This window comes from Taeniopygia guttata, chromosome 7 (genome assembly GCF_048771995.1).
Source record: "Taeniopygia guttata chromosome 7, bTaeGut7.mat, whole genome shotgun sequence".
Classification (NCBI taxonomy): domain Eukaryota; kingdom Metazoa; phylum Chordata; class Aves; order Passeriformes; family Estrildidae; genus Taeniopygia; species Taeniopygia guttata.
The window spans coordinates 35,473,702-35,501,014 of NC_133032.1; the positions used below are offsets into that span (position 1 = coordinate 35,473,702).

The 27,313-nt window shown below is 37.2% G+C and overlaps 1 protein-coding gene and 1 long non-coding RNA gene across 5 annotated transcripts in view; one reads left to right on the forward strand and one right to left on the reverse strand.

The window, feature by feature from the left end:
- ARHGAP15 (Rho GTPase activating protein 15) overlaps window positions 1-27,313 on the forward strand; it is a 318,797-nt gene that overhangs the window by 164,300 nt on the left and 127,184 nt on the right. For all 3 annotated transcript variants that reach the window (XM_030278121.4, XM_002198396.7, XM_072931738.1), the window contains 2 exons: window positions 575-701; window positions 22,141-22,263. In XM_030278121.4, coding sequence (XP_030133981.4) covers window positions 575-701; window positions 22,141-22,263 — 250 coding nt within the window. The remainder of the gene's footprint in view (window positions 1-574; window positions 702-22,140; window positions 22,264-27,313) is intronic.
- Window positions 1-27,313, reverse strand: part of LOC140684503 (uncharacterized) — a 76,772-nt gene that overhangs the window by 6,038 nt on the left and 43,421 nt on the right. The window contains exon 2 of one of the 2 annotated variants that reach the window (XR_012056846.1): window positions 19,249-19,426. The exons of the other annotated variant lie outside the window; for it this stretch is intronic. This is a non-coding gene — a long non-coding RNA (uncharacterized lncRNA). The remainder of the gene's footprint in view (window positions 1-19,248; window positions 19,427-27,313) is intronic. 2 annotated transcript variants of the gene reach the window in all.

The following is a 27,313-nucleotide window of genomic DNA, read 5'->3' on the forward strand; positions in this document are numbered from 1 at the left end:
GGAAAAGACGTGGCTTCAGCCAAAACAGCGTCTCCTTTTTTTCGTTCATTTTTTTTTTCTTTCTTCTTTTCCCTGCTCATTTTCACTTTGTCTGCCAGTAAATTAGAATAAGAGAAAAGCCCCCCGACTACTTCTTAAGCTTAAACCAGCAGAATTCAACCCCAAATTTGCAATGATGTTTGAAGTAATTGTGTTTGCAAGAATATTTACTGTAACTATCTAAAACAGAAAAGCAATTTAAACACTCTTCCTCCTTGCCAGCATTTGAAAGTAGCCTGCAATGTGGAAATAATTTTGGTCCCTAAAGCCTAAAGAAGAAGGCCTTTTGTTTTCCTCACTTAAATGGGAATTTATCTCAGAAATTAGGATCAGTCTGTCAGGGCCATAAAAGCTTTGCCATATGACGAATTTTGCATTACACTTTCCTTAAATTATATACTCCCTGCACACTTGCTCTGTGTGTGTCTGTTAGCTTCTGTACTGGCATTCTGGAATCTCGTTTCATTCTTACAAATAATAATTTTATTAAAAGCATACACATATGTATATACATATATATATATTCTTTTCCCAGCCAAAAGAACAGAGAATTACATCGAGAAATTTGGAGTTCAAACTCAGAAGATCCTCCAGCATCGAATTACTGAATAACTTAGACACTGAATCCAAAGAGCCAAAGCCTGAACACAGAAAATCTTTAAGTAAGGCTTTTTTCTTTCCTCATTTTTATTTCCTTTTTTTTTTTCTTCTTCTTTCCTTTTTAAATAACTATGCCATTACAGGACAAGATAGTTTTTATTGCATACAGAATGTAAGGAGGATCACTGAGAATTTTAAAGCTGAATATGTTCTGCACTGATATACATAACTTGCATTTAAGTAAAGACAGTTACTAGCTCCACACTTTTAAAGGGTGACACTCTCTCCTAAGCAAAATAAATTTGTTTAGGAGCAAAGACATTTATTTAAACCATTTATTTTTAAAAATAAGCAACATGAGCCCTATGTTAATGGTCTGTTGCAGTTGCTTTGTTTCCATTTTAGTAAAATACCTCAAATTGCCAGAGTAATTTTGTCTGTTGTGTATTTATACACTGAATTGCTGAAAGAATTGACATATCCTTCGCAGCCAACAATCAGTGATGTATCTATAATTTTATAGAAGATAAATTCCAGGGTTTGGCGTTGATTGTTTGTCAGTGTGATTAGAAAAGAAAGTGATCTAAAACTAACAGGGCTGTGCTTTACCCCTCTGAAAAGACTCTCCCAGTTTGTGCCGAGATGCTCGTGAGATCGTGGGCAGCTGGAGGCTGCTGCTGACCCTGAATCCCTCACCCAACATTTTTTTAACTTCACCCTCTCCCCTGAATTTTTGTTTTCCTCCTTTTCTTGGCGGGATATTCACATCCTGCTGCCGGTGTCAGCGCGGTGACAGCCCCAGACTGGCAGGCTGGCTCGAGGTGCTTTTAGGTACCAAAGGGCTCTGTAGGAATTTGCCTGCACACATTTCAGTGCAGGATCAAAGCCTGGGATGTTAAGAAAAGGGCTGCATTGAAAAGACCCAACATAGCTATTTTTAATGATAATTATCCACACAATCATAAATATATGCACACATGCATGCGTGTACACACAAATAGAGACTCATTAAATAGTCTCTTTTCACAGACCACAGGATTTTGGGGCTTGTTTTCTTATTATCTTGAAGATGTTTCTTTTTTTTTTTTTTTTTAAGGGTTTTATGGGTTTTTTTTTCTTTGTGTTATAAAATACAAAGTAGCCTGAACGAGGCTTGTGAAAAATTGTCCCAATATCTTTGCACCGGTGTTATGTTGCATTTCTCAGAGGAAGAAAAATAAGACTGAGAACACAGTGAGTTCTGAGGGTCTGATTCTGCTCTTATTGTAGCTAATAGCAAAATGCCCATAAACTGTCTCAGCACTCAGGGAATTTTTATTTATTTATTTAGACTTCTCACATATCTTTAAATGATAATTTGTCAGACAAAACAGAAAAAGTGACTATGAGCAGTGACAGAGACTTAGTCTATGTTTCTTTTCAAACCTTAGAGAATCCTGAATAACCTCCGTTTTGTTAAAGGCTATTTAAACTATTAAAAAAATGTGAAAATATCTGCTGTGAAATCTCACTGAATCGAAGCTTGCATTTAAATACCGTAGATTGGATTGCTTCTAAAATATGTATTCAGAACTTTTTTTTTTTTTTTGGCCCCTTGAGATCAAGCAATTATGTGGAATTAGAAAAATCATATTATTCACTTACTTATTAGTAGTCTAAGCACAAACTGTATTGTCAGTTTTCTGCCTTTGGCTTTCTGTGCCCTTAATGTTCACACAAGTATCGTAGCCAGAATTATCGGCAGCTAGAGCCAAAATTGCTTTAAAAAGGCATGAGAACTGGTAATGACACATTGTTAGCAGTTAACAGGTGGTCGTTTCATTGTCCAGTTTGACTGCAGAGCACAAAGATATGTGCAATATCTGCAAGTGTATTTATAAAGTTCTTGTAAAGTTTAACGATTTTATAATTTTATAGTGCTTTTACATTATTGACTATTGCCAGTGCCAAATCCAAACAAAGGATATTTTTTTAATGATGCCTTAGAACTCCTCCAGTTTAACAAAGATGAGCAACTGATGTGTTAGCAGCCCACCCCCTCCCATTTTGATAACCTTTAATGAAATATTCAAACAACTCAAATTCATTTGTATTTACCTTATCTACATTGTAGAGGTTGCAAAAAATATCAAGTTTTAATCTTAATACTGCTGCATTGATTTTTTTTTTTTTTACCAGTACAAGTATATAAAGGACAGGTACATTCTAACCAAAGCATTTCAGTAATTTACTCTTTAATTTAAAACTAGGGAGACTTTCCCTAGAGACTTAGTAGCAGGAATTTGGTTTTTATGTCTAATCCTAATTGCTTCTGCTCACACTACAAGGACAAATGGAAATTCTCTGTTATGCTTTTTGAGCTGTAGACACTGCTTTCATTGAAAATTGGGCTCAAACCGCCAGGCTCAATTTCCAAAGTTCAGAGAGTGGCCATTCTCTTGGTCATGCAGCTTTTCAGTGGCTCCTCATCCGGTTTGGTTTCAACTCGTGTTCTAATTGAAATTTTCTTGACCTAAGGAGAAACCAAGAATGGCCTTGGGGGGTATTACCAAAATATGTAAAACTGTGATCTTGTTCTCAAATACATGGAAAAAGATGACTTTTTTATTTTATGATGCCAGCTATTTCCCTGATATAATTTCTACAGCTGTGGCTGGTCATAAGTAACGTGGTTTTCACCCAGCAACCTCCTCCATTAGAAGAAGGGTGCATTTCATGCAAGAAAATTGCCTTGCAGCACCACTTCTATCAATGCAAAGAAGTGTTGTTCTAAACAGATAATATCAAAAATTAACGTTAGACTTCATAATTTCCAAGTAATTTAGTTATCGTTCCGACCATAAGGGTGTTTTGGGGTTTTTTTCATAAGGTTGCCAAAAAGCTCCTTCTAATTAGTACCAGTTTTAATTGGGTTCAGTGATAGGTGGTCTGCTGTGTTAATTTTATATCCCAGGCACCTGGGTTATTCCAGAAGTAGATATGCTGTTGTGGTGTCTGGGAAGTAGGGAAAGAATCTGGGATGTAGAGAAAGGGTTTGTGCACCACAAGGTTCCCAGGAATCATTCTTTTCTTTAAACCCCAAGGGGCCATAGTGTGAGTACCACAGGATCTGTCAGGACACTTTTGTTTTAGGCAGTGAAACCAAGTGGATGCTCTCAGCTGAGCTCAGCCCTTCTTTTCCTGCCCATGCACCCATCTTGTGGTTTTCATCCTCTGGGCCATTTGTGGCCATCATCTGGGAATTCTGTCCCTCAGGAGTGACCTCCTGTGGAAGAGCCTGAGCTGGAGTTGCTATTGATTGTCGGAGGGGATCAATTCCCCTTCTGCTCCCCCTCTCCTGGATGGAAACAAACAGCTCTGCAGTAGGAAGAGTGCCCTTTGGCTACCGTATCAATCTGAGGGCTGCTCTTGTCAAAATGCACAATCACAAGCTTGATAATGCAATCCATTCCCAAAGCACTATATTTCCAACCTGTTCTCCATCATTTCCTTATGGCGTCACATTTACTCAGTTCATCACATTCTTATTAATATTTTAGGTTTCCTTGAAAGTGATGGAATTCTATTTTTATTACAAAAGCAACAAGAATAAATACTAATTGTTGTCAGTTATTTCCTTATGTAGTGGGAACAGTAATCTGTTCCTCAGCTTTAGGTTGCCAAAGCAAAATAATGAAATATTTTAGACATTAAAAAAAAAATCTGTGATATTAGATAAATGCAATTTGATCTCCTTGTTTGCCACATAAAAGCTGGAACTGCCTGAATTGATAAGATTGAATTGCATTATTTTTATTGTTTCTACTCGCATATTTTTTCCTTATCTTCAAGAACACTTTACTTGAAACCCGGTGGTTAGTCATGCAGCCTGGAAAATCTCCTCCATGTTTGAATTCTAGCTGAAAGTGCCACAACTGCAGCATTAAAAATTAAAATATATATATATATGTGTGTGAAAAGGAACATCTTGATGAGTTGTGGCAGGATGCTCGCTATTCATGGTCATTTCAAGTGTCTCAACAAGAGTAGTCAGAGACCCCAGGCGTCATTGTGCCAGACACAATGTGATACCAAAGTGAGACAATTCCAGCTCTCAGCCCCAGTAAGGACAAGTTGCAACAGGTGGAAAAAAGTGGACAAAGGCAGGGGGTGGAAGGAAAAGTTGACAGCAAAGCCGACATGTCATGCATGTTAAACAGCAGGCTTGGGATTCCTTTCCGCTCTCCGTAAGGATCAGGGTCTTAGCCCCAGCACCCTGGCCACCAGCCAACTCAAATAATGATACTTTCCTTACCTAAATTCCTCTTGGACTCTCAACAGGGAGTGATAGGTCTTTTAGTCCAAAAGAGTGATGCTTTGCCCTTGGGATGCAACAGCCTTTGCATGTTACCCTAGGGAATGGCATTGTGGCAGTGTCTGGGAAAACACCTCCTAGCATCTTTTAATTCAAGGAGAAAACCCCCAAAACTTCTGGATCATATTTTCAATTTCTCTTCATAGGTATTTGCTACAAAGTCATCTGGGCATCAGGTCTGCTTTAGTTTCTTAAAAGACAGTTAAATTCAGGAGTTTATAGTCCGTAGGATTGAACCATGGACTGTGTGCTTAAAATTGCCCAAAATTGCTTTCCTTGTTTCATTCACTTCTCTTCAGAAGGCTGAATTTTGAAACTTCAGCATGGTGTGTATTTATCCTTTGTCAATTACTAAAGCATCCAGAATCCTTTCTGAAGGCAGTTTGTTAGATAACTAAGTCTGTACAAAGAGTGTGAGGTGAAAAAACAGCAGCAGAAACTCATTTTGGTCGTTTAATAGACGTGGTAGATGAAATGGAGAATTTGGTGGAGCTTGAAAACCTCCTGGCTCCTTGGTCCTACTTGGTGCTAATTGGTCCTTCCCTAGCTAAAGCTTCCTCCAAGGACTTGCTTGAGGGTTTAAAGTTTGTCTCTGCACAGGACTGGGAATTTCTTTGGCAAAGACCTGAGTCTGTTGTTTCTCTGAGGAGAGAAAGGATAGGCACCAGGGCATGAACACATGGATTTGCATTATTTGGGCTGTGTAGAAACAGAAGGGAAAAAAAAAAAAGCCAGAAATTTGATTTCTTTAAAACATCATTATAAATCCTAGGAAAATGCACTGCAATTACAGGCAGTGCTGAGAGGAACCTGTGGGAGTTTTCTGCCTTCCTCTCTAACACATGAAGGGATGGAAGGTTGGGAGACCCTATCTTGGGATGTAGAGAAAGGTTTTACTGGCCCAGCCAAGCTTATCCAGGGCTGGATTTGGTGGTAGCTTATCCTTCATCCACACAGAGTAACCTCTTTGAAAAGGGGTTAATTAACAGATTGTCCAGGGCCCTGGAGTCACCATCCCTGGAAGTGATCCAAAAAAGTGTGGATATGGCCCTTGAGGACATGGTTTGCTGGTGAACATGATGGTGGTACTGGGTTGACAGTTGGACTAGATGATCTTAAAGGTCTTTTCCAACCTTCATGATTCTAATTAGAGCCACAGAAGCTGGAAATCACTCCATTTCTTTGTTAGTTCTGATGAGGTCTGAATTCTTTCCCCTTCCTGGCCCATTTATTTCAGTTAAATGTGAAGTTCAAAGCCAAATGGTGCTATTTAGGGATTATTATTATATTACAATGTAAGCGTTATGTATAGGTCAGTTTTATTACTTTTAATAAAGCCAAGAAACATAAAGCAATAATATATATTAGTGCAGCATTACCAATGGCAACAATTAAAACAGAAAGCAAAATGAAAACAAGCTGCAAATATGCAGTTTCCTACTGCAATGTTAATTTTGTCACTCTGCATCTTGTATGTTTGTGGCATTTATTTTTATTGCATCAACAGGAATGCACGCAGCTCCAGGGACTGAAAAAAAAGCAGGAAAAGAAAATGCAACATGCTGGGTTTGTAGAGTGGAATCACTCATCTGGACTACAGGGACTAAACATTTTTTTACATATTTGTAGTTTTATGTTTCTCCGCCACATTAAGTATAGGTATGCTCTCTTCCTAAAGCTTAGGAAAATACTGATTCAGCAACAAAGAAGTAATAATATTGGCATGTGGGAAGCAAAACATGCCAAATTGAGAAACAAATTGTGTCACTTCTACTGATAATAGAAGATTATGTTGCACTCAAAATCACAACTGGCTGTGACTAGTCCTAAAAAAAATTACATTTTTTCCTGAATTTGAATATCCTGTTTCCATCAATTATAATATAATGTTTCCTTAATTCTTTGTTTTATTTCTACTTCACTCTCCAAAATCCTTCCAGAGTTTACTATTTGGGTTGAAAAAGCATATTTTTAAATTGGGCATATCCAACTTCCATATAAACATTTGGCAGGGAAACCCATGCATGTTCACTTAATTCATTTTTATTGAACCAAGTCCAGATTTTTAGCCAGGAAAAAGTTAGATATTAATCATATCTGAGCAGGATCATTAAATTTTCCTTTACCTACTAGAACAGCGGGGTCATTATAGAACCATGAGATGTTAGCTCACTTATTAATCTTTACAATTACATAAAAGTGATCATTTTTATAGTATTTAAGAATAGCTCTAACCCATTACATGAAGAGTATGTGGGAATATTACAATATAATATAATGTATTATTATAGATGTGACCTGTGACTCATTGGTCTGCTCACTGACACACAACTCCCTGGAAAAGTTATCTGTTTGAGCTTGGATAATCTTTAATTGTTTCACACTCCTCATGCTCATTTATGGGGCATACTAGTAAATAGAGAGCTAGTCACTGAGTTATTAATTACCTCATTATTACTTAATTATCACCATTGCATACTTCATTTTTATAGGGAATTATATCATAAAAGAAGGTATTTTATGCTGCCCACCACAGTTGAGTATGAATGACAGCGATAGCTAATGTAGGATTGAGTTAGTTAAAGAAAATCAATCAGAAATCCTCACTATAGATTACTATCCAGTTCCTTCTGCCTTTTCCAGCTAACACTTCTCATCCTTGACTTTGAAACCCAACAGTTTAAACTCGGTTCTTGTTTCAGTGGACTAATCCCCTTTCATAAATCATGTTCAAGTGCTGAAATAATTTGCACATCGTTTAAAGAGTATTTGCTTTGAAACATTCACCTCAAGCCCTTTTGTATATCCTTTCTCTCTAAAGATTTGTAGTATTTGTTTTGTTCTCTGAGGTATAAAAGACCTGGGTAAACTTTATTCCTGTTGTTTCAAGATTAGTGAAACAAAATGCATATTTATTCAACTGGGACTGAAAGGAGCTTTAGTAAAGACGATCATACATACGACCCAGGGGAATGTTATAATACAAAATGTCTGTCTTAAAATCTCTTCAGGTTTGTTCAAAACCCTATTGAAGGACTTAAGTTTAAAGAAAGAAAAGGAAAAGGTTACAAATCCATATTTCTTCTTTGTTCCAAAGAAGAGAGAGACACCACATATTTTTCTTAACACAATAAACTCCTGCATGTGCACTCTAGATGGATTTGATATGGGGGCAAGTAGAGACTGTGTATCTTGATTGCTTTAAGTCTTTTCTTACTGTACCACAGATACTAACACAGTCCTTAAGACAACTACATTTTGGAAAAACTGCAGGTTTTTGTTTTTTGTTTTTTTTTTTTCTTCAGACACACTCTTGCCTCAGAAAAAGCAATCACAAACAAATAATGAGATTTTAGGCATTACTGGAGCCAAGCAGTTGGGCTTTTTTCCATGCACTAAAAGTGAGGTAGACTCTTGCAATGAGGACTCTACTCTGACTCTGCCACTTCCAAGCCCAACTACCCAACATGTCTCCCACTGCTTTGGTGCAGGCTCTTAGTTCCATAACTGGTAGATCTTCCCTTACATTAAGTAGCAAAACTAAGGTTTGATGTAGATTGTGCAAAATGACACAATATTTATAGTCGAAAACAGCCCACTATGCAGACCTACCTCTGCTCGACCTTCCATCACCATGTGTCAGCAGATCTCCAGCTTTTGCATCTCCATAACTTTTCCTCCACCGGGAAGGAATAAGAGGCTGACAACAGATAACACCTAAATAGATGGAGGCGTTCTCACTGCAACAGGGAATATTTTAGACTGCAGTCTTTGGAGAGAGGTCAGAACTAGAGCAAGTGAGCAGGACTTGCTGAACTTTGTTATTCAGGAGGAGCCAGTCCAGTCCATCACTCCTTTAAACATAATTTTGAACCTTTCATGGTATTTATTGAAATAAGTAGCCCTATTGGAAGGTTGCAGCCAGAAAAATGATTCTTACACTAGACTGTATCCTGAGGTTTCACTATTAAGTCTAACTAACCTAGATGCAATCCTCATGGTATTTTGGGAAGAAAGTGACAGAAATAAGGAGGGTTTTAGGTTATAAAAGTCTAAATTGAGCTCAGTTAGAGAGACTGTACGTCAGGCTCTAGACAGGAATACCTACTTTCCAGACTCACCTTTTTCCATGTGTTGAAATCACTTATATATTTGGGCATTTTAGCTAGAAGGATCTATTTAATTTAAATTGCGACAGCCAATCCCAAATATTTAAACACCAACTTAATGGTACTGGACAGGGCATATTAATGGAACTAAAAGGGAATGTGTTTTGTAGAATCTTCTCTTTGCTCCACCAGCTGCCTGCTGACGAGATGGGTAAACAGATCCCGCCTCGGAAAGCCGAAGGGTGGAACATCACTAAAGGGTTAAATGCTGTATTGTTTCTCAATTAAGTAAAAGGTTCCAACTAGCTGGCTTTAAATATTGATGCTGAAGAGAGAGCTATGACATATGAGCAGCTCCCCTCACCACCGAGGATATTTGGCTCCATTTAATTAATTCCATTGGCCATTGTCTTAAGTGCGCCCAGGATTCACCCAAGAGGAATTCACTTGTGTTGCTGTTATTGAAAAGTGTAACACAGCATTATCTGCCTCAGACAGACTTTTTGTAGCATTGAATCAATTCCCCAGTTCTTGAAAACAACTACCTCATTTGATTCCTTTCATAATTAATGAAATTCAGTAGTAATGCTTTTGCCCCTCAGCTCAGGCTGGAAAAATGTTCCCAAACTTCAGTTTTCAAGCTGAAAGCACTCTAATTTTCAGCCTAAATGGACTTGTGGTACAATTGTGTTCTTGTGGCAACATTTAGCCTGCTCTTCATTTGCAGCAGTTCTGCCTCAGGTGTACCACTCCCGGCTTGGGCTGATAATTAGGCCAGCCAAGACTTTGTACTCTTTCCTACAAAAGGGTGCTGCTTCTCTTTTTCTGATCATCTCAAAAAACTCTCTTCTGAATCTCTTTCCCTTTCAGTCAGTGTTTTTTGCACTGATATTCAAATTTAGGTCTTCCCACAGACTTGGAAAGCAGAATTCAGTCTCACATGTGTAAATGGTTCACCTGATACAGTGTAGGGATTATATTTATCTCTTTCATTGCCACTTTTTTTAAACATTAAAAGTAAACAACGAGGACAGGTAGATTTTGCTGTCCTTTAATCTCTTGCATCCAGCACATTCATTATGAAAACTAAAGAGCAGACCTGCCTTAAGCCTTTTCATAGCATATAAAATATGTTCCTACATGTAATAACAGTTTTTGTAATTAATTTTTAAGGAGTTCAATTTAAGCAAAGAAGTAGCATTCTTATAAAACTGAGCAACTCTTTACAAACAACATGTTTAAAATAAATGAAATTAAAACATTTAAAAATACTTCAGTGCTAATACATTTGAAAAAAAAGTCCTTTGGAGACAAAAAAGGATTATAATAGAATTATCTTGAAATTCATGAAGACACTTTGTACAGAATGCAGAAATAAAGCAGGTATGAATCTCTACTAGAGAAAGCTTTACAGTTAATGTATTTTGCAATCACATTTTATAGTCACTTCTGCTGAGGAAGGTCATTCTTCAGCTCAAGGACTCAGGGCCCAAGGGAAGGCGGCCAGATGTGGGCAGGGCTGAACAGGAGGGCAGCCAGATGCAGCCTGGACCATTTGCCATTTAGCAGAATTTGGGGCACAAATTTATAAATCAGGAAAAGACAGCCTTTGTCTTGGTGGGTATCTGTAATGAAAGACTTAATTCAAGGTGCAGGAACTCATGGTTTGATCCACATCACTTCATGCTCACTCTTTCTAGGACAGACTGGCTGTGACCTATTCAGAAAAGGGCTTTTTTTAGATTTTTCTCAGGCCTATTTATCTAGTTTTCAACTGGCTCCTGAGCCGCACAGGTTTTCTCTTGAGAAATGACTGGAAGAACCAGAAGGGTGACTAGAAATTAAGCAGTGCAGGTGATGACCTCAGGATCACTTTTGACTGTCTTCTATCCAAGCCATAGATGCAATCACTGAAGTCAAACTCTTTGTCTCATTTCTGTGGTTTCCTAGAAGCTCAGAAGTTCCTGCAAAGATAATCTTTGTTTATATATATATTTGTGTGAAAACATGGACTAACCTCTTCCTTTCTATTTAAAATTCAAGATTATTATTTTAGGGTGTTATAATGCTCCTAACTTCCTTTCTTCTTTTGAAAGAAGAAATTTCAATTGATGTGTTTGAATGAAAATCAAAAGATAGCACTAAAAATTAATGAATAAATAATGAAAAAACTGAAACACCTGGATTATTATACCATGTTATCTGATCACTCAGTACGATGGATCAAGGGTAGAACTGATATTAAGGCACAATTACAAGCAGTGGAATACTTGATTTATTGTTTTAACTTTGCTCTTTATGCAGACACACAGTCATTTCTGAAATGATATTTGCTATCTGGTTTAAATATCTTTTCTTTTGGTATCTGATGGTTTGAATTTTGGGTTTACTATAAGAAAAGCAAATTTTTTTCTATTTTCACAGGTAGCTAGGGGGATGGAGGCAGAAGAAAAGGTGAGGGAGAGGCTTAAGAAAAGCAGATGACTGAAATATGGGAAAAGGGGAAGAAAGGATCCTGAAGCACTGTAGTGTACTGATCTCCTTTCTGAATTTGGTTTTGTTAGGGGTACTGTTGCAGATATTGCTTGCTGAGTGAGAAACATTGCCAGGCAAGGCAGAGCAGCAGTCTCATCTTTTCTAATAGAGTTTTTAAAGAATTGTTTGTATTTGGAGAATGTGAGAATGGAAAGGATCCATTCAAATTATACTTTCTGTTATCAATAACCCACAAGAAGAAAGGTGTTTGGAAGCAAGATTTTTAACTGGTGACTTGTAACCCAGAAAAAAAGTTAGTAGAATTCACCTTTTCCAAACAACAGTTTATTTGGCATTCATTTGTAGCAGTCCCTGCTCAAGTTACAGGTCATTCACAGTAATAAAGCTTTCTAATTCTGTGACAGAATATTCATAATGTCTTTAAAATACTCAGCGGGATAATGGTACCCAGGATCTGGACAGCAAGACTTCAAAAGGCAGAGTCCTCTGATCTCCAGTTTCCTTATTCTCTCTAAGCTTGGAAGGTTTCAGCTATCAAGTTTTATTGGTTGATAGTCTAATTGCATTTGTATTATCTTTCCCCTTAATATTATTTTCTTTTCTCTGTATTGGATTTCATCCAAATATTACTGTGACCATGAAGCAGTTTTGTGAAATGTTTTGCTTTCGCTTTGATGCTTAACTGCTTTACACGTGAGTGCTGCAATAAGGTGCAGGCTTCTGATAATAGTTTTCCTTCTGTGAGGAAAAGTTTCCACAACCTCCTGTACTTTGCTTGTATTTGATAGAGCCCTTCAGTTTGTGGCTTTTCATGGACAAGATAAGGTTTGGTTAAACATCTGAACTTTTGAATGTTTATCTGAACTAGATTCAACCCCTAAATTTGTCCATCATTAGTTATATTGCTTTTCTTTTTTCAGGCTAAATTATGCTATTAAATATGTTCTAAAGTAGGTTAAGCCCCTGCACAGTTTGTCAGCTGGAACATTAATTTTAAAGCTAAAACAGTCTTCTATTGGCTCTTTTTAACATTTTGTCTGAATTTTGACCATGGCTGGTCAGACAGAGAGTCAGTGCACCCATGAAAACCCCACAAGTAGCTGATTGAAGTGTCTCAGAGTTGTTGTGATGGCTGGCCTAATTTTATTTCAGGAAAATAGCCTGATAATTAGTAACTATTTGCCTGCTCAAGCAGCTTGTTCCAGTGCAGCTGTTCTGGAGACTAGATAAAGTACTAAATGTCACCACATGCCCAGCAGTATCTCTGGAGGTGTCCCTCTCTGAGCCCCTGCACAAGGGCCAGGCAGACTTGGGGTCCCAGCCACAAAATACACATCTAAATACACCAGCAGCTCCTTTCTGGACTTCTCTTTTCCTCCTGTAATTCCCCTGTCTCCCTCTCCACTCACAGCTTCTGTAAGGTAGCATCACACAAAAAAAAAAAAACAACAAAAAATCAAACAAACAAACAAACAAACAAACAAAAAAACACATACCAAAAAAAACCCCAAAAAAACAACAAAAAAACCCACAAAAACCCCTGTAGCCTACTTTTGGGTTTGTTTATTTTATGCAGATCCTAAATAATCACCTTTAGGGAAGCTTTTCCAACGTCCTCACATGGACACTACCTGAGCAAAGAGCTGCAACTGCTCAAAAGTCTGAAGATCAGTTGTGTTTCAGCAAATGGAAATAATTATCTTTAAAAATAAAATTTAGTTGATGGCATTAGAGCGACTGTCTAAGTTTTATATTTATGTGAACATAGCTGTTGGAGATTCTTACCAGAATTTTCACTTGGGGTAAGAAGTAAAAGGAGTTCTGAAATCTGACGACGGGCTCCTTTTACAAATGAGCTCATGGGTGATCTTTTGTTGTTATTCTTACTCTAATGATATAATTGAGGTAGGGATAATTTGATAAGGTATAGTTGACAGAGTACAGCAAATGGATTTCAGATCTCTGGCTAGATATTTTTTGATTACTTTAAAGATAATGGGTGTACCGTTCTCCTTCATAAACCAACACATCTACAGTCACTGGAAAGTACTAAACTTGATGTTTAAAAGAGAAAAATGTGCTGGAACTTGTGGTTTGAAACAGCAAATACAGAGCTGAATGTCACTACTGTTTCTCATTGGAAATAAACAGTTTTAGCATGTTGGTTTCATAACTGAGGCGCTGAATTAATTCTGCCCTTTATTGTATAAGAAACACTAGAAGTTCATTGTGGGTCAAAAAATATAGGGTTATGAGTATAATCAGAGACTGAGTACAATGGAAATATAATTAAATATTAAAATAATTTACTTTTAAAATTTAGAAGAATGAAATATAATTGATAAGAGTTTCAAGAAAAAGGAAATTCATTGGTAGGATATTCTTTCTGGAAGGGTCCCAAAAGACTGGATCTGAATTAGAGGCTCAACATGGTATCCAATCACACGTCAAAATTTCAATATATGAAACATTTCTGTAATTCTTAACAAGGCTGATATAAATACAAGACTCCCTTGTTCTCTACAGATAATTAGTTTGCTTCCAAATGCATAAGACAGAATTATATTTAGGTTTTTAAGGTAAAATTTCCACATGGTTACAGCCCCCTAAAAGGGTTTTCTTGCGGTGTAAATCTGTCCAGTGCTCCTGGTAGAAACAGAACCATATCGTTTTCTTGTCCTTTTGCCTGAGCAATTTAGTGGAAATGATGACTATTAATAATATTTGCAAAAGGTTGAAAAGGTTTTTTTTCCAGATTAACTCGGGAGGCAAGTTTAAAGACTTGAAAGTTATTTGCATATATTTCACAACAAAAGAAAGCAAACAGAACTCCATATTCTAAAAGGCCCTGAATGCATTATTTATTGTAAATTACTTGTTCAACTTAATCTGGAAATTGTCTACAGGATCTTGCTCTGTCTTCCTCAACCACCAATTGCATGGGATTCCTTTTTTGTTTTTTGAAGTCTTCTTAAATAATATTTTAGATGACATATGTCATCTTCCAAAGTCATTATCTCAAATGTTGCAGTTCTTTTTCCCAGTAATTGTCACATTTTATGGGTGAGATAAGACTGTGTGGCTGCAAACACTGATTCACACAGTTAGGCAAGGGCAAGAACCACTCTCCAACTCCTATGTCTTTGACCATCCATTGAGTATTCTCCTGGGAATATTTTTGCAAAAAGTCTGTGTTAAGAGTCCTAATCCCTGACATGGGCTTGGGCAGACCAGTTTCCCCTTCCCAAGTACACTGTGCTCTCTCCTCCTCGACTCTAAATACTCTGACTTCGTGTGCTGTAGCAGATTTCATCCAAACCCCACGTGTTTTACATTAGATGAACATAAACTGCTCATACTGTATTAATAAAATGAATTCATTGATTTCTGGCATTGTGGTTTTTATATTCGAGTTAAGTTTGTATAATAATGTTTCTAATATTGTGACAATACAAAAAAAAATTGTGGAAAGAAAGGCTTGGCAAGTCCTGGGTGATCTAGTCCAGTCTCTCCTGTCACAAGGTACTGTGTTCTGTGTCCTCATACATAAATTTATTAAGCTGCATCTTAAATTCTTTTAGTTTTATTTACCACCACGACTTCTTTAAAAGGATGGTTTAGAACTTCATATTATGGCCAGTTTATACTCATCTATTCTCATGCCAACATTGTTCTTCAGTTAAAACAGCTCTTCTCCCTCCCTGCTGTCCTCTTCTCCTCCCCTGCTCCTTTTCCCACCCCATCAGCAAATTCATAGAGAACAATCCCAGCTCTTCCCAGCCATTTTCCAGCTGGCCAAACATGCCAAGCTCCCTGTCTCCTTCCAAAATCTCAGCAGCCTCTTCCTCCTGGTGCTTCTCACCGCTGCTGCCTGCACCTCTTCTGCCAGGAATTTTCACCTCACATATGTGTCCATGGTTATACACTCAAGAGAGAGGATTAATTTTTATTAATTAAAATTAAATTTTTTGGATTTGTTGGTCAGGTACTGGAACAGGCTGCCCAGGGTAGTGGTTGAGTCACTGGAAATGTTAGGAAGATGTGTAGATGTGGCACTTGGGAGCAGGGGTTAGTGGTGGGCTTGGAAGTGCTGAGGAAGAGTTGGACTTGATGGTCTTAGAGGTCTTTTCCCACCTTCATGACTCCATGATTCCATAATTCCAATCCTTCTCTAACCATGCTGTTTATTCCAGTTTCCAGTCTCAAACCCACAAAGTTTTTGCCTGATATCCCAAATTCTTGTCTCAACTGATGATGCTTCCAGCCTTGAGTCAACAAGCACTTTTTTGAATGTTTCTACTTTTCCTGCGGAAGTCTTTAATGAAAACTCAAACAGCAGTTCCAAGAATATTTCAGGACTTCCACTGGTAACTTCCCTGCAATACAGTAGTTCTCCTTTCAACAAAGCTCATTTTAATACCTTATTTAGTCGCTTCACAGTTATTGTTTTAGTTCTCTACATCTTCACTAGTTTGGCTAATCATTTACTATTTGGCATCATATAAAATGCACAACTGAAATCCAGATAGATTTGGCCTCTTACATTTTAATTTTTCTAAAAAACATTATTTATTTTATTAAAGAAATGTGTCTGGTATGATCTGTGTTTATAAATCCAATATATGCTCAGAAATAATTGCTTACATTTCTAAATATTTATGGTGCAAATACCACTAAGAAAAGCTGTGTGGAGAGTGGCATTTTTATTTTACAATGTAAATGTGTAGTGATGTTTAACTTGCTATTAATTTATTTCCATTTATTATTAGAGGGGGACAATTTTTTTTAATTTTATAAGCATAAGAGCATGATGCAAAATATGAATTATACAGCCATTTTATTGAATCTTTACTGCTAATGCACGCAAATTTCACAAAGTGTAATGACACTGCTGAGCACTTAAGTTGTTAGCCTGTCATATTACAGAAAAATTATTTGTGCTATATAATCACTGTTTTCTTTTTCCTATTGTTTATTTCTGAGCTTACTTCATAAACATCTGTAAATGTAGATATACTTGCTGTGGCAAATACCTATTATTGCACAATAAACCTGAATGACTTCAGGTCCTTTGGTGCCAAATCAAACAAAATATTCTGAGCCTCTCCTGGAAGGTGATACTCATTCTCATGCTGCACATTTTGATAATATATAATAGTAATATATAATCTGTAATTTTGAATCTCATAAGAACAATGATCAGAGACAATGCCCAGTTCCTGTTTTATTATCCCCTCAGTTGTTTTTCTAATGCCTGAAAGCTGACTGTGTACCCATCTCTCATTCTACTCTTTTACTGAAAAAAAAAATTAATTATAGTGTGTATAATTCAGAGACATGCCCAGGGATTTTACTAAGGGATACAGCAGGATGACTGGCAAAAGTCCTTAACTCAATAAAGAAGGTGAGGTGAATTCTTTATCCTTAGAGAGCAGATTTTATTGTCTCCATCTCAGAGCACCACAAAACTTTCAAAAGTTTTGTCACTTTCAAAACTCCGGTGCTGGTTGAAAACCTGTCTATTTTTATAGGCAATGATGCATGCTGCTCCTTCCTTAAAGGACAAACAGTAGTTTCACATGTGCTGCAGGCCAAAAAATTTAATGAAATGTTGAATTCTGGGTTCCAGTGGTATCCAATAAAACTTGAAGTCATGAGTCAATATATTAAATTACAGTGTCTTTTAGAATGTAGGCATAATCATACACCCCTGCACTTTAAGATATGCTTCTTCAGAAATATAAGACACTCAGCAATTAAACATCCCCATTACTTGAAATTAATTAATTGACTAATTAATTCCTTCCAATTAATATTTTCACACATATGTGGTAGCACTGCTGTTAGACTGGCACTTTCTTTCTCCAAAGTCATAGAGACCTATTCCTGCCTCCCTCTTTTGCCATCTCAGCTTTGTTTCAGTCCTGCAAGGTGTTGCTGAGGACTCTGGTTACGAGTCTGGAAAGGACTTTAGAAAATTATTATTTTATGACATAAGACTCAAGAGTTAAGCACAAAGATCTGTTCATATGTATTTTATGAAAGTTCCAGCTAGGATTTTGGTCAGTGTATTCTATATTTTGAATGGTCAGGCCTATAATTTTTTGTATTCCCTGGGAAATAATTACCTCAACTCCTTTTATGAGTGTTATCATTATACTAGAACTCATCTCTTTCTAAGAACTTCACAAAATTTTAATGTCTTTAAAGAGTACTAAAAAAAAAATATGGATGGTCCAGACTAATTGTTTGGGGTTTTTTTTCCTGGAGATAAAGGCTAATGGAAGAGAAGGTAGGAATGTAAAGGTATTTAAATCTCTGAATGCCTCATCCATTCCGACTTCTGCTCTTCATTCTGCTCTTTCCATCCAAATGATTTACAAACAGTAATTTTGGGTGTTATAATAAACAGATAGGCATCGTAATAATGTATTTCAGTTAGGAAGAGGTACTTGAAAGAAATTGGTTTTGCAATACACATGATGTGAGACAATCAATAGTGCTTTAGTCTGACAAGCACTGTCAATATCCATTGTCACAGTTCAGAAAGTCATTAATGAATAGTTCTTCAAAAACCAATGCTTTCAACACATTGGAAGTGTTCAGATACACTGTACCTGGCAGGAATTAATCATAGGTAAACCCCTGAGATTATGTACAAATGCAAAGTAAATTAAGAGTGAAATAAAAGTCATTGGAAGGAATTTGAGATCGTGTTATAGGGAGTTACAAAGTCTTGCCAATAAAATATGGAGTTTAGGACATATTAAAAAATTTTACACTCTGAATCATCCAGGCTTTGCTCAGAACATCACACCCAGGAAAAACATTCTGCTAGAAATACATTGTCTAGGTGCATGATTAAATTCACAGGAAGGAATCTCATAAACATTTTTATCCTGGCCCTGAAGAGTTCAGAGCCTTACCTACCTCTGTGAGAGGTCGCCATGCCAAAATCTTGGAGAAAAGCTTTTGTAGCTTCACCCTGCAATTTGTTGGTCACTGCTTAATCCTAATTAAAATATAGCAAATTTATTCTCATTGCATTGCAGTTGCAATCTAGGACGTTGAATGTTAAAAGATAATTATTCATCTGTACATCTCAAAACTTTGTTTTCTGTACAACTGTGTCACTGAGAGGTGTTGCATTCATTCTTGCCTTCCATGCTTCTTCTGTTATTTATATGCTATTATTACGGCTATATTTGAATAAGGATTCAGACAATTATTAAAAGCCAGAAAAGTACAGGTCAGTTTTTTATCAGTGCTTTTTCTTTTTTTTTTTTTTTCCCAAGCATTTAAGTTGTACTTATCCCCTCTAATTCAGCCAATGTTATTACAGTGCTATCCAACAATAAGGGCCAAAGATGTGTTCTTTCTTTTAGTCCTAAAAATGTGTTTATACTATTTTATTTTTTGTACCCAATCTGAATGGCACTTCCTTATTGTGATGAACTATTTTGACTTCATGCATCTTGAGAACTGAGGAAAAGATCTTGCCATTATTTCATTTGTCTTTTCACACCTTTCCAACCTGTGGAATAATGGAGGTCTAATAAAGTACCAAAAGTAATCAGAAATGCTTTTCCAGATCTAAGTGTTTCAACTTACTACCAGCCAAACATGAAAATCAGACAATATTCAGCTTACATTTTTGCTGATGAAGTGTCCTTGCACGAACTTGCACCAGCAGAAAAAAATTATTATTATTTTATACTTCAGTCCTTAAGTGACTTATTTTTGCTTCTGTGGAACTAAATTCTCCTTTTTTATGTTTGATATTTGCCAGCTCTCTTTCATGTAGGATACTTCTGGCCAAATTCTGAACCTGAAATTTAAAAAGGAAAGTGTTAAAAAAATATTTATTGTGCCTTTTGAGTTTTATACCTGTTGTTTTGGGTTTTTTTTTTAATGTTTGGTCTTCTTTGCCTTTCCAAATATAATAGCACAACCATTTTAATATGGGGATATCACAACAAGAATTGTTTGGCAAGAGAAGGAATATTTCTAAGTGAGATCCCAACATGAATATTTCTGCCTAAGCTTGGTTTTGGAACATGCTATCTAAACCTTTAAATTTCTGTGAGGCTTGGAGTTTTTTTCTGGTGACTCACATGTATTTAATAGAATAAAATGAGAAATTCATCAACTGTTGTTTTGAATTGTGTGCCATACAGCAAAATGTGGTACATACAAAGATATCTATGACAATAATTATTCCTACCTCTAGATGTAGTTTTAACACCATAATTGCTGTTTCAGGTATAAAACTTCCAGCTGGGTTAATTGTGTTTCTAAAGAGAGGGATGTTCACCCTGATGTCCTATCCTTCACAGGATGACCACATGTACTCCACTTGGAACACCTTAACTAGTCTGGGGAAGACTCAAATTGTGCACAAAACACTTCAGAGCCTTCAGAATGGGAAAAGTGGCGAGTAAATTATGGACTTAAAGTGTATTTTCACTCTTGCATCATTTACATAATTTGGGGAAGCTTCAGGATAAAGCCAACCTAGTTGTGAATTACTATGGACTGAGAGACACGAGCAACAAAGGAGACCCCAAACTAAACACAACTCACTTCACTGTTTCAAAGTACCACTAAGATGCAGAATTAGAAACATCCATTTGTTGTTCTTTTTATAGCACAGCCAAGTGACTTGGAATTTTAGCTTGTCCCTGCCAAGGATTGCTCAATTTCGAACAAAAAGTCCTCTGCTATAATGTTAAAAAAAGCACCAACCATCAATTGAATGCTAATCTTTATGTTCTGTGATATATCTCTCCAGGAATGCTACCATTAAAAAATGTGAATTTCAGTTTTAATAAGTGATGGATTATTGTACCAGGCCATGTATTTTCCAGTAAAGTGTCCTTTTATTTGTCCTGTGTGATTACTAGTTTGTGGAAGTATGTGTGGGGTCATTTTAGTGCTGTGGGAAAATGGAACACTCTTCTGTTAAAATCAGTAGTGAAATCAGAAGCAAACTATGCTCTGATCATTGTAGGCATGTGTTTAAATATGGCTTTCCTTAATTGGCTATGTTCTATTTACTTAAAATGAGCAATTTGGCAAGTTTTTCTCCCTTGACAACAGCAAAGCGTAAACCATTTTATAAGTTTGGCTGTTAAAATCAGATTTGTAATGTAAACCACAATATTCCAGGGTTGTTGCTGTTGCTTAACCAGTTATTTTAACTTGCCATTGTTTGGTAATTGTGCACCTTTAAATGTTCTGGTTTTGTTTAAAACTAATGCAAAATGCCTTGACAAAAAATGAAAAGATTGATAATAATGACCATACTTTGAATTTTGTTCTCTCTCTTTGCTTGGGTCCTCTGTCTGAAGATTACTGGATTATAGGGGAGGTTCAGTCTGCATGGGGAGAGAAGGGAGCATGTCTGCAACTGCAGCTAAATTATCTCTTCAGAGATTCTTTCAAAGGGACAATGGACCAGGCTCCTGACAGTGCACCTTGTGGAGAATATTATATTTTGGTGGATTGATTGATTAATTAATTGGTTAATTGATTTCCAATAGAAGATGGAAGGAAGACTGTTCTTTCGTTAGAAAGAAGAAGCCACCCCTCTCTGAGCTGGAGGCCTTTGCCAAGGGAGGCTGCGTCACTCTGGCTGCGCCATTAAACTAGTCAGAAATGGGCACAGTGGCAGAGCTCAGGACATGGAACAAGAGTTATTCATGGGTGGCAAATCTCAGGTGATTTGTTAAAAATCATTAAAAACCAGCTTTTTCAGGAAAAACTCTAGGAGAGGTGGCATCTCTGCTAGTTCTGGAGCATGCTGAACTTCTCCTCCTTCCTATTTTGATAGCCATCACGGTGCCCTGTAAGCATCTCAGCAGAGAAAAAGTTAAATTTATGCCTTTGAAACCTCCTCCAGGGGATTTTCTGCAGCTGGATTCTATGTCTTTTTGACACAGAGCAGGAATAAATTGCGCTCAAATTGTTTCTCAGTTTGGTAAATGCTTAAATATAATAAAATATAATCATTAGGATGGGAATACTTTTCTTTCCATAAATTAATGCATCTTGCACACATTTCGTGGCACACAGCCATGTTTTCTATAACTGCATTAAATATATATATAACATTTAATCCATCTTGGCAAGAGAATCCCGTCCTTCACTGGTGGTGTGACCATCCGTCCTCTCTCATTGCTAGGAGTGCACAGCTAATAGTGCATAACACACTCAGAGCCCAGAGTTGGAGCTGAAAAATCACCCATGTGAAACTTGTGGGATTCGTGAACACTTCATGAGCAAACTGGTCGCCATCCAAATACTTATGGGCAATAAATAACAGAGCTCTGCGCGTAACCGGCAGAGTGAACTCGTCGTGTTTATTCACAAAAGTATTAATCAGATGGTTTGTAGTGTCCAACCAGCCACGCTGCTGACCTACCGCATGACTGGGATCTTACCAGGGTGGTTGTGGCCACTCTTTTCTCAGGGTATCTCAGAAACCTACTGTTAATTTAGAAATATCATTTCACTAAAAATTCCTCTTTTGATTTCCTTCAGTTTTCAGGCTGAACTACAGTGCCTCTGACACAAATGACAGAAACCGAATTAAAAGCAGATTAAAGAAGTTCATCTCCCGAAGACCCTCCTTGAAAACATTGCAAGAAAAGGGACTTATTAAAGGTGTGTTCAGTCTTCTATTCTTCTTTATGGTGTAAAAATTAAAAAAAATCACAAATGAATATTTGACTCAGTACATTGGACAAGCACTTCTTAAATATGGTTTTGTTGCTGTGTCTCATAACGCACTGCTGAACTATAAAGAAAAAAGAATCAATGTATGGTTCATCTACCTCTGTGGTATCTGACTGCTCCTCCAGTTTTTCTGCTTTGGTGTGCAAATCATAGAAGCCCATACATTTAACACCATGAACAATGCAAATCAAGATCCTGCACAACTCCATTGCTTTTTAAGAAAAGAATATCGATATAGCTTTATGTTTTAGAACCCAAAATAGGACCCTCAGATGCTGTGCTGACTAATTTGTTGAAAGACTTTCTGCTGTCTTCTCTCATTATTTTTCTAACTCAACAACAAAATCAATTTTTAAACATTTGAAATACATGTCAAGGAATAAGAAATGCTTTCTAAGCTGGTCAGCCATCACTTTCACATATTCTTAAAAAATTGTTTCTCTGATAAAATGTGTTTGTTAGTTTATCCAAGAAGTGTTTCACAGAGAGGCGGATAGTTAACTTGAAGGCAGTAGCATTCTGACCACTAACATCAAGTAAAGCTGTGTTTTTAAATATTGTCTGGAATAATGCTTGAAAAATTTACACACTCGCAAATTATTATGTGTGAAACCCGCAACTGCACATGCAAATTGACTAGAAAGGGGCATTTTGCCAGCCGCCCCTGTCAATCTCTGGAGTGTGAATTTTCCAGTGGTGTGTCAAAAATGGCAAGGGGTGTTCCTAGTGTGTATTAAACTTGTCTGTCCTGAGCCAAGAGACTGACCCCAGCCAGAATAAGCTAAAGCAGCTACAAGAGTTCAACACCAGCTGGGCCCATGTCTGGAGAGAAGAAGATTTGATGAATTAAGTTCTTATGTTTTAGATACGTGCAGAGATGCTCAGTGCTGTGCTGTTTACTGTAAGGAAACCTTCATTATATGAAACTATGATGTGCCTCAGTTATGGGGTTCAGCTTCCAGATGACTCAGAAACTTTGGAAAAATGTCACTTTTGTGTCAATATGTGTGTGTGAGGTGTGCACACCTGCACACCAAACTTTCAGGATCTGTCCTTACACATTTGTAGTAAATTATTTCAGTACTTCAGAGGGTTTTTCCTTTTTGAAGTGCTTTGTGAGTTGAGGATGGGATTTGAACGCATCATGTTAGTTTTTGCAATTATTACAGTAAAAGAGGAGTAATTTATAGATGTAGTTTCTGGATTTAAGGGTTAGGGGTTTCTTTAGTTTAATAAAGTGGGGCTGATGAATATCCTGCAGTGTTACATAGGGATCAGAGGTGATCCCTGCTAACAGATCCAGATTCATTAGCATAACTCAAATCCACTCTCTAATATATCTCTCTAGGAAAGCCAGATGAATTTGGGTTTGGCTCAAGTTGCATTAAACTCTTTGTTCTACCTGGGATACTTTTCCATGGATAACAGAGGTGCTGTTGATTTGTGGCTCAGTAACTCAGAATCTGTACCCGGCACAGTTTTATTACCAAACTAATATTGCCATGAAGAAAACATGTTAGTTATCTACCATGAAGTTTCATTAGGATTAGGTTTTGGCCATGCAAATGAGGCAGGATTCGTTAGCACAGCTTAATTCCAATCTACAGTAAGTCTATGTGAAATGCTCATTTGATAAGGTTCCTTCATTGTCTTCACCACAGTTTATCCCCTTAATCTGTTAAAATGTTATGAAAATGCAGTTGCAGTGATTATGCAGAGACCACTTTTAAATGTTAATTTTTAGTCTCCTATTAGAATATTTTTAAATCACAAAATGCAACCACCCAGATTACCAATGAAAAGATTGCCAAATTTTTGTATTATAAGATGCATCTATTTATTTTTCTAAAGGTGACTTAAATGGTTGCAGAAACCCCTCAGAACTATTTATTTGCTCGATTCTTAAGGGAAAAAAATGTTAACCAATTTTTACAAGAAAAAATTCCTCCAGCTCTCAGAACATGCCTACAACCTTTTATTCCATAGGGAAATACTTCTGTCAGAATTGTAAATCCCTTAAAATAGGGGCTTGTAATAAAAGTGTGTATAAAGCCTTGCAGGACATCTTGGTACCAAATTCCTGACAAAGAGCTGTTCTGTGTGCTGGTGAAGAATTGATATAAATATCTGTGAAGCGTGTGGTGTTAATTACTCCAATGCAGTGGCACTGTAGGTGCTGTGAAAACCTTCACTTTTCATCAAGTGCTATTCATATTTGCCAGGGGCACTATAAAGCTCTCAAATCTATATTGATTTTTTACATTGTATGTCACACTGGAACCAAAACTCCAATAAATTTAACACGTAAATTATAGTCATGAGTAAATACATTTTAAGGTGGTAAGTTCACTTAAACATAGTCCTGTGCTCAGTGAGTCGCTGATGCGTGCACACTTGGCCAGGAGACTCCACACATTTCTCCACATTAACCAAATTTGGGAATACAGGCTTCAAAATTAAATAGCAGTTTGATCTCCTGGGGTACTTTGTTCTGCCAAGACTGTTATCAGGAAATCTAGAAATTATGTGATTGTCATTTAACTCTTACCCAAACTTTGCCTGTGTAGAGTGTAGCAGATATCCATGTAGAAAGTAAAGTAGGGAGTGAAATGAAAATAGTAAGGAGGATAACACTTAGACCAGGGAATGTAGAAGACTGATGGTTAAACATTAGCTACATGTTGATCTGAAAATGAAGATGCACCAACACTTTGCATGGCAAAAAGTTACTTTTGTCATTACTGTCCCGTTTGCTTTCTAGTCCTGGGCAGAAAAGAAGCCAGAATGGGAACAGCACGTTGGCTCCAATCATTGCAATGGGCTGGTGACCGGGGCTCTTCATGCTCCAGCCAGAGCTCTAATGAAGATCATCTGTCCTTGCTCCATCTCACTCATGCTTACACAAAATATCCTTGGTCTCAAAGCTTTTTGAAGCATTTCTGAGATGGATGTGCAATACAGGGACATTGTGGAATGTGTTTGTGTCTCTAAGCACACTTCTGCTCTTAGATATACACATGCACACAACCTAGAAATAGTAAATAAGAGGCATGTCCCATGTCTGCCATTTGAGCAGTGTTATTTTGAGAATAACTGTTCAAATTTATACTCTAGGGCAGGGGTCCTTGGTTCCTCAGCATTGAAATATTCTCAGAATTTACAGAATCTGCACTAATATGCTAGAAAAATAATATATAAATCTTCTCTTTTAAAACAACTTTATAGTCTATAATTGAACTTTGAGCTTTATGTTTGAGCTTTGTCATGATTTAGTATTACCCAGAATGAATTGCCAACCTTCAGCTTGATGTTGGCCTCCTAACATCCTGATTTCTGAGATTTTCTAGACCAACAAAGGAAAAGAAACTTCTGTGAAACTGTGATTTTAAAGCTGTGATGGTTGTGTCAGTAATACACTATCATAAAACACACCCTCAGCAAAGAGTAAAAAAGCATGAGCAACAATCTCACTTAAATGACACTGTGGGAAATGAGGAAAATGAAGCTATGCAGCTGGCAAGAAATTTATTTAAGTTTCTTTTTTTTTTTTTTAGGGCGGATCTTTCCCAAAAGCTAGACACCAAAAGAGCTCCATTGAATGTATTTCATAAGCTAAGGCAAAAACCAAAACAGCATAAAATTTGGAATGGTTACAACTGTTTCAAGATGAAAATAAAAGCCACTCAATTGCTAGTGAAAGGAACTAGCTGTGATTTGGCTTGATAGCCTATAGAACAGGGCTCAGCATATGTTGGTGGTTGTGCAGATCACAGCACAGAGATCACCAACCATTCCGTTTCCAGGCGAGGGAAAATGTCTTTATTGTATCATATGTTCCACTGGACCTTGGAGTGGTTAAATGTAATGAGCAGAATGCTCATGAGAAGTCCAAAAGAGTAGATTAAGGCCCACCTTCGTTGTGTTCTGTAATTCTTGCAGATTATGAAGGAATTTTGCAAGTGTTCTGGTGCACATCAGAACTTAGGGAAAGTTAGGAAATATTTCCTTTGACTTGCAGGGACAATGGGTCACAAGGGTATTTCTTTCTTTGATATGGACATTTGGTAGCAATTTTCCTAAACCTTGTGGATGACCAGACACTGAACAAAGTGATTTCTTCCTTTGACATGGTGCTAAAAAATGATTCAGAGAATTTTTAAGTGTCTCATTTTGGGAGAAGTGTTTTGAGTAGTACAGCAGACACCCTCTCTTTGAATTCAAGCAAGCTCTTGTCCCCAGTAAAACACCAGAATTTCTTAAGAGAGACCTGTGTCTGTGGTACTATTTTCCCTTTTTCTGAGAATGTGAAACAAATCTGGCAGCTCATATGCCACTTAATAGTAACTGTTCACAAATGTAATTTTTTTTTAATTGATGACCACCACGGATCAACGATATATAATAAATCTTCACATTAAAAGGACTGGCAAGATTCCCAGCTTGCATAAATCAGGGGAGCTCCATTGACAACCTTGCCGACTTCAGTCAGCTGAGGACCTGCCCCACTTATTGTAAAAGTGTCATGGCATTATTTGGAGCCCCAGACTGGAATCAGCATCACTTTAATGTCTGACTTAATGTGTCTGACTACAGATAGTGCAGCTAGAAGTCACCTTTAAGAATATGGCTCCAAATGCCTGACTTCCCTCTGCAAAAGTTCACATCTCTGGTGCCTACTGTCCTATCCCTCTCCTTGTACATTCATCTCTGAATTTCTCTTTTCATTCTCCTTCCCTCTCCCAGCATTCAAGCAGATACAAAGAAAACAAACTACTTGGATGTTGGTGCAAAGCTCTGTTAGTCCAGCATTTCAAATCCAGATGTTGCACAGTTAATTCTGTTCCTGAGAGGCACAGGATTATATAGATATAATTCACATTTCTAAAAACTTGGGCATTGTACCATTATACCATCTCCTCTCATGCCAGAATTTAAGCTTCTTCCTGAGACTTCGGAGTATTGGCCCTGCCCTTCCCTG